Source organism: Nicotiana attenuata, unplaced genomic scaffold (assembly GCF_001879085.1).
Source record: "Nicotiana attenuata strain UT unplaced genomic scaffold, NIATTr2, whole genome shotgun sequence".
NCBI classification, from domain to species: domain Eukaryota; kingdom Viridiplantae; phylum Streptophyta; class Magnoliopsida; order Solanales; family Solanaceae; genus Nicotiana; species Nicotiana attenuata.
In genome coordinates this window covers 18,173-29,498 of record NW_017674851.1, presented here as the reverse complement: position 1 = coordinate 29,498, position 11,326 = coordinate 18,173, and the positions used below count along the sequence as shown (strand labels likewise).

Here is an 11,326-nt window from a genome sequence, read left to right as displayed (position 1 = left end):
ACGGCCATCTCCAATGTATGAAAGGCTACGGCCATCTCCAACGTATGAAAGGCTACGGCCATCTCCAATGTATGAAAGGCTACGGCCATCTCCAATGTATGAAAGGCTACGGCTATCTCCAATATATGAAAGGCTACGGCCATCTCCAATGTGAAAGGCTAAGGCCATCGCCGCCAACAGTCAACCTAGATTCGACTAAGGTGAGTAAACGACTCGACGACAGTCGAAATCGCCTACATGGCTAAGGCCATCAATTATATTATGGCTAAGGCCATCGCCGCCAACAGTCGACCTAGATTCGACTACGGCGAGTAAACGACTCGACGACAGTCGAAATCGCCTACATGGCTAAGGCCATCAATTATATTATGGCTAAGGCCATCGCCGCCAACAGTCGACCTAGATTCGGCTAAGGCGAGTAAACGACTCGACGACAGTCGAAGTCGCCTGCATGGCTAAGGCCATCAATTATATTATGGCTAAGGCCATCGCCGCCAACAGTCGACCTAGATCCGACTAAGGTGAGTAAACGACTCAACGACAGCCGTTCACCTACACGACTAAGGCCATCAACTGTATGATGGCCAAGGCCATCGACGCCGATAAGTCGACCCAGCTCGACTATGACAGCGAGTAACTCGACGACAGTCGAAGTTGCGTACACGGCTAAAACCATCAACAAAACTAAGGCCGAAAATAAAAGATACAGAAAGAAAAGAACAACAGCAAAAGTATAACTTCCATTATCATCCAAAAATGCATGTACAAAAGGACCCATTTACATCTCCGAATACAGCAAAACAAAATGAATACAAGTCCTAAGGGGCTTCGCCATCCTGATCACCGCCTTCCGACGGATCACCATCCCGTCCGCCGCCATCCTCTGCCTGATAGGCCGCAGAGATCCAAGAGCCGAATTCTAGACGGTTGACATCTTCGGAGTTATAGCCCGCCCGGTCTGGGGAATCAGAACTATACCCACAAGTTTCACGAGCGACACGGACTATGCGCCGGCAGCTAAGAACTCCTCGAAGACGACCAACCTGGCCTCGGCGTATACCCACATGTCATGCGCCTCACGATGCGCATCCTCATCAGGCCTTGACGCAGCAGTCCGCTTGAGGACTTCAATCTCAGCCGCCTTGGCATCAAGTTCGGAGGTCATGGCGGCAACCTTGATCCGCAAATCAGCAGCTTCCGCCGCTACCCCCCGACCAACCTCCAACTCTTCTTCTTTAGACTGGAGAAGAGTCTCCAGCTCAATATTCCGGGCCAGGGCGGCCATCAGCTGCTCATCGATCTGCTCTAACTCGGCCACCCTCCGTCTCAGCTGGGCCTCCGACTGCTCCAACCCCTCACGGAAAACCCGAAATTCCGGGTCTTGCTTGAGTAGGTCCGCCAGCGCTTGATGCTTGACTCGGCACCGCCGATATTTCTTTACCACCTTGTTAAAGGTGGCTGCCTTCCTTTGCGCTCGCCGCCCCCTCTCTATCTCCAAAATAAGAGTCTAAAAGAAAAAGAGGAAAAGGATGAAAGGCAAGTCAGCATGCATCAAAATTTATTTTACGATGCATGAAGAGAATCGAAAAATACCTGTAATGTCGCACCGGCAACCCTCCGGGATAGTTCCCCGTCGCTAACCCCTTGTAACGTTTCACGCTCAGCGGCCGCACATAGCAAGGTCATATCCGCTGCGGCCTGCTCGCTGTGTTGCAACAGGTTATAACCCCCCCCCTCCCGGGATCAGAATTCGACGGTTGGATCTACCTACCGTCATCCCTACACGGGCCGGACCCCGCGTTGACGCTTCTGCATCTGCCTGGGTGACCTCAGGGCCCATCCTCTCGGCATCATCATCCGCCTCTCCAACGGCAGCCGACGAGCCGATCTCCGGAATGCGAGTTGGCCTGGAATCGAGAACAGCCCCCCTTTGGGGAGCCGACCTCCCGGAACGGATGGCATCCGCCATAAAAACGGGCCTTGACTCCCGACGGGGCTCGCTCGCCCCCTCATCTGTCGTGGCTACCCCCTTGCCGGTTACCAACCGACGCCTTTTTCTTTCCGGCGTCTCCTCGCTCGTAGAGGTCTCCTCCACAGCCCGAGGGGATGGCATCGAAGGAGTCGCTCCCCTCGCGGACGCCGCCACAGGCAGCGGTTGAGGAACCTCCGCTGCGTCATCACTGGGCGAACCGCAGGGTATGTATCCATCTTCAGAATCGGTCCCCGCCCCAGGTAAGATGACGACGCTCTTTTTCTTCTTCTTAGGGGCGCTCTGGCCTGCCAACGCGAATAAGTCAGGTAACAAATATGTAGGGAATTCCCCAAAACCATAGCCAAAGAATTACCTGACGGGCCGTACTGTCGAAGAAATGCAGCCCAGGTACGGCACTCCTCCGCATAGGGTATTATTCTTTCCATCCACGCTTTAATGTCATCGACGAGCTGGGGTGGAGAGGCCCTCGCTGCAAATAAAAAAGAGAAAGAAAAACAAAGGTCACAATGGCCGTATGGTCGAAAGCGCAAGCAGCGCTGAAATCTATAAGTAGAAATACTTATGCTCTGGATTCCATCTCCCCAGGAACCCCTCGGGATTCGACACCAGGTGCTCCGTCCTGATGTAGAAATATTTACGCCAAAAGTGGCGGTTGGGCTTATCATCGGCTTTAACGACCAAGCCCTTTGCGCCACGACCTTTCAACTGCAGCATGGTACCCTTCAGGTAACCAGCGCTGAACAACTGTAAGAGGTGGTGGACCGAAATGCTACACCCAGCCCTGGCCGCATAAGTGGTCAGGATACGGCACACCTTCAAAGTATAAGGAGTGAGCTGGGCCGGACACACATTGTAAAAACGGCAAAGCTCCTCCACCAGAGGGTAGACCGGAAGGTCGTAACCGATCAAGAACGGGTACTTATAGAAGGTGCAATATCCAGGCCGGTGCACGTTGGCATAATCCGTCCCGGCCGGAACCATTTCCACGTGGTCCGGAATATGGTGCGTCTCTCGAAGATCGTCTAAATGGGATTGTAGTAAAACACTGTGCTCCCAGGGAAGATCAGAGCTTTTAGTTGGAAAATCCCTGCGACGTGCGTCTCCTTCGGAAGGACATTGTCTACGCTGAGAGGAACAAGGGCCTTCTCCGCCTTTTCCCCTTGACCACCGGAAGATGGCGGAACCCTAGACGGGGCATTGTCTTTGGCCCTTTTATTATTCTGTCCGCGTTTTGTCATGATTATGCTACTTGAGAAACGAAGCACTGACGATAGGGAGTGTGGTTTCAACAGAAGTGGAAGAGTCCCTTACGAAATAACGATTACAGGAAAGAAAGGCAAAGGAGCGTATCAGAAAATACTTTTCAGAGGCTTGAAAGTGGAATCAGATCAAACCTCTCTCATACTTATAAGGATAAGTTGCACAGGAATCGAAGAGTCATGATTCAAAACGTGCGCCGGAAACCAAAACGTCACTTCATCCTCTAAACCGCCTCGGGGGCAAATATAATGATGATGCATACAGGCGATGACATCATCCCAAAAAGGAAGCCACGCGTCAGCGGCTCAACAACGTCATATATTTCACTTCATTCATATGGCCGCCCCTGGTCGAGGTCAAATTCTCCTAAGCCGAGGTTCGCATTTCCGCCCGTCGAAGACGCCCACCGAACGCATCTCCAACGAGCGGAGGGACTAACTGTATAGGGTCAAATTTGACCCTCAGTATCTCTACGCCAGTGGGTACGCCCAATGAGTGTACGCCAACCAACGTAGCGGGTACGACTCGGTCGTGAGGACAAAAGCGACATCATTTCGAACTCAGCGTCTACGCTAGGGAGACGTTACCTATTTTTGTAACTTTTTGATTCTTTCGAGGAAGGTCTCCTATTATATAAAGGAGACCTCCACATTGTAAAAGGGGGATCTGATCTAATACAACTCTCTCATTTATCTGGCTTTCTCTCTCTATATCTCTACTTCTAACGAAAATATCTTATTGGTAAACATTGTCCCTTTGCAATATAAGATCTACAACAATATTATCATCTTTGCATCTCTAGGCTTATTATATTTGATTACGATTTACCCCTCTTCTATTTTTGATTGTTTTATCGCTTACAAAGTATATCTTTAACTTTTGAGCCAAACAGTCACATCCTACCCTTACGCCACAAAATACGCTTTGTATTATTTTTCTCTCTTATTATTTCAGATTTTTCTTCACCCTCTCTCTCAACGCCAGTCTTTCTCCATGAATACAACCACGATTCTCCACTTATCTATCTCCATTGTCTCGCGAAATTTTCATTGTCGGTGGGCTGGGGCTCTGAATCAATGTCGAAATCAAGCCCTAGAGAGAAAGATGGAAGTTCAAAATCTGCTATTGAAAGGTAAATTGTGGGAAATTTTGGAGGAGTTGTATATTTGAAATATGAATTGGAGGGATTTGCAAATGAAATTATAGTGAAATTTTGGGGGAATTTCTTTCGTTTTTGTGCCAAATTTTGAGAATTTCGAGTTAGAATCGCGGCCCTCTTGACGAGACGATATTAGAGTTGTTCTTGAACAAAGACGACGGAGTTTTGGGCTGAGCAACTTGAAGATTTCATTGTATTCACTGTCTCGCTATATTCCATGAATGTATTCATATGTTTTTTTTTTAATTAATATAATTTATGTATTCAGATGTATATATGTATTCAAATGTATCTGCAGTATGTATTCATATGTTTTTACACTATAGATGACCTGCTATACTTCATGTATTCAAGGTATTTTTATCTAATTAACTGTATTCAGTGTAATTATATAATTTCAATATATAAATCTATCTGTAAAGATACCACTAGAAAATATTTTAGTAAAGGTACCACTAAAAAAAGAAAGGATCGATTGAATCTCTGAAGATTGCTCTGTTTTTGGAGTGTTTTTCGGTTGAGAATCTTTTTTATAACTGGAAATACAAATTTTATGTGTTATAATTGAGTTTGTTGAGTTATATTAGGAATCTATTGTGTTAATTGATTCACTTTCCGTTTAAAAATAGCTGAATAGACCACGATTTACGCTATTTACGTTACTGTATTCACAAATACATATCGTGAATATAGTCGAATACAATAATTGCCTAGTTGTACTCCCCTGTTTCACGCCGAGTTTTGCTACTGTATTCATTAATACAGTAGCTTAAATACATCGAATACACTCTAAAAAAACTGAAAACATAGCTATAAGAAGTAATATAGTAAATGATAGCTATAGTTAGCTAATAACCACTAAACAATGTAAAAATTTCTCTATAAAATTTCGCCAGAAATATGAACTTCCATAGGTTCAAACAAATTCTCTTATTCATGTCATCTAATTTGTTCTGCTTATATATTTAAACACTTTTCTGGTCAATCACCAAAAAATAATTTCTGCCATTTTGAAGATCGATGAAGTTGTGATTGTAGAAAACTTACGATTTGATTTGAAAGGCGCACTGTTAAGGAACAATAAAGTTTATCACTAGTACACTACAACCCAATCAATATACTTCTTTGATTTCAATCTGATCTGAAGACCTACAAACACCATTCAGCATATAAACAGTTTTCGTTTCTTGTGTTCAACATATTACACGAGAAATCACAAAGACAAACACAACAAAAACATCCACACCTGCACAAACCAATGAAGATACTTTGAGTTCAAATAAAGTACCTTCCATTCCATGTAATGGATGTCAGTATATCTTCCCGGAAAAACATAAGTAGTCCTACACAAATTCGATATCAACAAACCACAATCAAATAATCCAAGTTCCAGATTCTCGTGGCCTATACCTCTACCTTTTCAATTTCTGGTTTTGGTTTTTTTTCCTCTGACGCAGCAGCATCTGTATTACCTTCTGCTCCTGTCAACATATCATCATCCGTAGCTGGAGGAATCTTGAACATTTCGTCATTTTCCAATGCCTCAAACTTCTCTTTTGATTCCCCTTTCAGCAGCTCAACAACCTCAAGCATTGTCGGTCTCTTCTCAGGTCGATTATGAGCACAAATGAGTGCAATAAGAACCATTCTTTTAAATTCTTCCTCCACATAGTTTCTGTTCAACCTTGGGTCTGCAAGTTCGCTGAACTTCCCTTCACATGCAAGGGGTAGAGCCCAATCAGTGATTGTGCGTTTCACAGTTGGATTAAGCTTCTCAATTGGTTTCTTGCCACTAGCAAGCTCTAGCAAAAGAATACCAAAGCTGTAGACGTCACAGCTCTCTGATGCCTTCCCTAACATTGCATATTCTGGTGCAAGATAGCCTAGAGTGCCTTTTACTCTAGTGGTTACATGTGTTGCACCATCTGGGATGAACTTAGCAAATCCAAAATCAGCAACTTGGGCTTGGAAATCAGAATCGAGCAGTACATTGCTTGCTTTGATGTCTCTGTGGATGATGTGTGGGGTCGCATGGTGGTGTAGATAGCTGTCATACACATTACAGTCAAATAAATGAAGAGAAAACATAAGACCCTGTAACATCTGTGGGGGAGGGGGGGGGGGGGTAGTCAGAAAGAAGGATCAAGGATGTTACAAATACTTACACAATTCCCTCAGCAGATCCAATTGCAATGTTCATTCGTCGCTTCCAATCAAGAAGGCTTTCGGCAGAATGCTGCCCGTGAAGATGAGAAAGTAAGCTCAAATTAGGCATGTAATCATATACAATCAGACGTTCCTGGCCTTCAGCACAGTAACCACGTAAACTTAGCAGATTTTTGTGTCGTACTCGAGCCAGAATTTCAACTTCAACAGCAAATTCCATCTCGGCTTTGTTGCTCCACACTTTTAGCCTTTTAACCGCTATCTGAAAATAGGCATCCATCAAGATAAAGTCTACGCTCATGCGCAGTAGGTGAAGTTCTACAACTTATTGTAGATACACATATCATATGGAAGGACTTAAACTTCAATGGCACGTGATGTCTTTTCAATTTAAAGATATTTCGCCAGTCTTTCATTCTCCTTTTTATATGTGCATTCATCAGGAAATACGTTAGTTCAAGAAATGAATCTTTTTAAGACACGCAGACACGTGAATGCACACGCGCACAAACGGATATATAATTTGCATATTTTCTTAGTCACGGGCTCACGGCCACTGTCAGCTCTCTTCTAAACGTGCCTACACCACTCTGTCCACCTCCCTCCTTTTATATGCGCATTCGCCAGGAAATATGTTAGTCCAAGAAATGAATCTTTTTAAGACACGCAACGCACACAAACAGACATATAATATGCACTTTGTCCACCTCCATTTCTCAGAAGAAACATTCCATTCCATGGTTGCAGACTTTCAGCAGAAGCATTCCATTCTATGGTTTAGACTTTTAGCAGAATCATTCTTCTTCTTATTCCTCCTTTTTTCCATTTCTATACCTTGTTTCTTTTTGTTTTGGGGTTGGGGGGTTGGGGGGTGGGGTGGGGTTGTCCACAAGAGGCAGGCGTAGATGCATCCATTGTCCCCAGAGCGATATTAGCATATATGCAGTATTTGTCTCTATACACAGATGACACGAATCCAGCAGAAAATACACAATTTTGCCTTCAAGCTTTAGAATGATTGTTTCATTTAAAAATATATTTGTTACGGAAAAAGGAACTTGACTCAGTTTTGAGAATAATTACTGGTTGCTGGAAGATAGACATGAGCTTTAGATAGTTTGAATAAATGCAGTACAAACAAGAAAACCAGGAAATCATATTAGAGAAGTAGTGAGATAGGAAAGAGGAGAAGCAGTGATAGACTTTTGCAGAGAAATCCAAAGAATCAAGAATATTACAATGAGGAATATATGGCAAAGTAGTACACTAACATTCATTTGGAATTGCAAGTTATTATCAAATTGCAGCATGAAAGTCCTGATCTCGAATTATATAAAATTAAAGAAGTCCTGATCCTAAGACAAATGGGTCGAGTATAAGGATTACAGAAAGGAAGAATCAGCACCGACGACAGTTATCCTGTAAAGCTAAGTTTTAAGAATGATTAGTACCAAATAACGGATTTAATACCATAAAGTAATACAAGCAAGAGAAAATTGGGATTTTTAGAACCGCCTTTCCCCCCAATAAAGGTAGTGTCCACGCCTTGGCTAATCCATGGGTACCTACCACCTACTACCTCCCACCCAGCTTAGGTATGTGGTAACTCTACCCACCATGGATTATACAAATGGGGAAAATTCACGTAATGCGGCCACTATTAGGATGAGAACCATGGTATTTCACATTTCACACGAACAAACCTAACTTCGGCTGAATTCAACATCTAGTTCCAAACTTTCAATTCAGACCAAACTATCAATCAATTAACCACCGCGCAAACCCAGATTAGTTCGATCAGAGGAAAAGGACCCACATTTCAAAGACACAATTGAATTTTATTATCTCTTTAGGCAACCTTGATACTGGTTTTCACTATCTGATGAGAGATGGCCAGTGAATCAAACAAAGAAGAGATCCTTTTCTTTTCTTGGGTTGAATTAAGTGAAAAAGGACATAAAGAAGAGATTCTTCATATAACTTTTCACAATGTAACAAAAAGTCAGCATAATAGCTTACATGCAGCCTCCAACGAAGATGTGATTTGAATAGTCCAATGGAGGCCGTGCTCATGTACTCTTAAGCACCAATTATTGAAAATACAAAACTCTGAGTTGGTTTCAAGAAGAAAGATGCTCCTATGCACATAATTCTTTTAGTTTAAGTTTCTACATGACGAATACCGAACACAGTAAAATCACCATAATGTGTACGAATATTAGATCAAAAACAGTCTAGGAATGTCTCTAAACCCATTTAACCATATCTGAATTTCATTTTCATCATTCGAATACCAGGCCTAATGCATACATGCCGTTTTTTTAGCATTGTATTAGATGATGGACAAGAAATCCAAATTTCCTTTGCTCTATGTATCGTTTATGATTTGGAAATTGTAAAAGTGGGTCAAATAAACATAAAAGGAGAGAGCGGGACTGGGAGAAGAATAGAGCAAAAGAAATGACCAATTTTTTTTTTAAAGATGAACTTTTGACTACTAATGCCACCTCATTTGAGAATAAACTGTGATGCAGTGAAGTAACTCGTGTTTTCCTCTTTGCTATTGTTGTGACCTTAATTGTGACTCAAGTAGCAAACATACATTTGAGAGAAGAACGGTAACATCATATGGTGTTTGCTGGTGATATCAAATAGATGTTCCTCCATAGTCATAGGTCCTTTACCTTATATTTGGTTTTATGAAGGGGAGAGGGGAATTTATTTAGTAGATTTGCCCAAGTGAAGAATGTAAATTCCTATCTAGTAACTTCTTCCTGTCCATCTGGGATGGAATAAAAAAACTTAAGCTTTTTTTTCTCAAAAAGCCGAGTCCCTTTCCTAAGAGAATACAAAACTCATGGTTATCTCTTCTCTTTAATTTATCCTCTACCCAACAAAATATAGTGCAAGCGTTGACAAAATCAAAATTATTAGTAACTTTGATGATGCTCGTTCATTAAGGCTGAGTTGTACCACATTTCAAAAGTGTTTATTGCTGGATTGGACCTAACTATTCCAAAATTATAGCTTTCTACTGGAACACCATTAAATGTTTTTGTAGACTTAAGCACCCAAGCAACCTCATAAAGAAAATCCGAATTATCTTCAAGATTCATCGCTTTACCAACTAGGACTTGGAACCTGTTATATCAATAACAACATAATAACAATCACAAACTCACGACAAACTACCTTAGAAAGATTCCTCTGAGATCCCAAAATCCTAGTGAATGACCAGGATCCAACTCTTTGTATGGCAATTAATTGTGGCATTTAAGTCAATGCTATAGGAATAAACTCAAGTGTGTCAATAGTGTTCCAGCAACTCTACAATATGTTTCATATAATTGTTCGAATCAGTTAACAAAGAGAAGACATAGACTGTGTTTTTTTCTTTTTAATCAATCAATCAGCAGGTATTCACAATTATAGCAGAGGAAAATTTGATGAGCTAAATTTTTAAAGGGAAAGGAAAACCACATGAATTACCTGAGATCCATCCCAGAGCTGGCCCCAATAAACACTTCCAAATCCACCTTCTCCAAGCTTGTTATCATAGTTAAAATTATTTGTAGCAGAGTGCAACTCCTTTAGAGAAAAAACCCTCCACGTTGGCTGCTTCTTCGCTTGCCCCTTTCTGTATTATTACAAATAGAAAATCAATTCACAAAAAAAGGGGGGAAATATAAAAAAGGAAGAAGATTTCAAATAGAAAATCAATTCACAAATAAAAAGGGGGGTGGGGGTGGGGGTGGGGGGAAATAACAGAGGTTCCTGCACTTCGATTGGTAGCATTTCCTAAATCAGCACAATGAGAAGGCTACTGCACGAATAATCCAAATACAAGTAGTTGCTTTCAGATCAATTTTTTCTTTTCAACAAATGCAACTTTGTATCTACTTAGAGCATTCTAGTAGAAAAAATTGTAAAAAGAGCTCAAAATGAAGCATAATTAGAACAATATCCGGCGGAATTTAAGAAATTTAGGACAGCAATAAAGCTTTGAACGAATTTAAGCACATACCGATCTGAACCCTTGACGCAGCAAAATATAGACGAAAAAGCCATAGTCTTCGAAAAACCCAAACTCAACTTTCCCTTTCTTAACAGAAACTATCAAATAACGGATGCCAATTCAAATAATAAGCGCGTCGATCAAAAGCAATTTTTAAACCCCATAACACAAAAGAAGAGAGCCGTGAACTACACTCAGCTATCACTTTATCTGACTATTTCTGTGTTTCACTCACAGCTCAAGAAAACTAAAGCTTCTCCATTTCCGTTACAACTAGAAAATTAAGCTTCCTTCGAATCGAAGCAATTTCAGAACCGAAAGTTTGAGCTTTTAGTTGAGGGCAGATAAGAAGAAGATTCGAAATGGGAATGCGTTTTGCAAATATTAGTACTTACTTCATTTTCCTTTTAGTTGAAATGAAACTGAAAGGAGAGAGAAAGAGAAAGAGGGAGAGTGGGCGAATGTCGTGCAAAAGGAGATTATGATGGCAGGGTTAAGTCACTGTTTTACCTTTGGACTATGTTTTTGTTTTGTTTTTCTCATTAGTTGTCACTGTTTTATGCAGCAGTGCGCTCTCTATTTTCAAACTTACCTCGTCGTGGCCCGGGCCCAGCAATGGGCTGGGCCCTCTTTTCATCAAAATTACACACTTTAGGCAGTGTACGACCATGTCATCGTACTTTGCCGCAGTGGTTTCTTACACTTTGAAATGTATGTAGAACTATTACTAGAT

General features: G+C 41.9%; 1 protein-coding gene across 1 annotated transcript; it reads right to left on the bottom strand.

Moving 5' to 3' along the window:
• Positions 1–5,514: 5,514 nt before the first annotated feature.
• Positions 5,515–11,118, bottom strand: LOC109219355 (PTI1-like tyrosine-protein kinase At3g15890). The gene is made up of 4 exons (XM_019383793.1): positions 10,603–11,118; positions 10,068–10,215; positions 6,578–6,840; positions 5,515–6,459 (listed from the first exon to the last, which is right to left on the bottom strand). Exons 1-4 carry the CDS (start codon positions 10,644–10,646, stop codon positions 5,817–5,819), a joined length of 1,098 nt encoding a protein of 365 aa, XP_019239338.1. The 5' UTR covers positions 10,647–11,118; the 3' UTR covers positions 5,515–5,816.
• Positions 11,119–11,326: the final 208 nt, after the last annotated feature.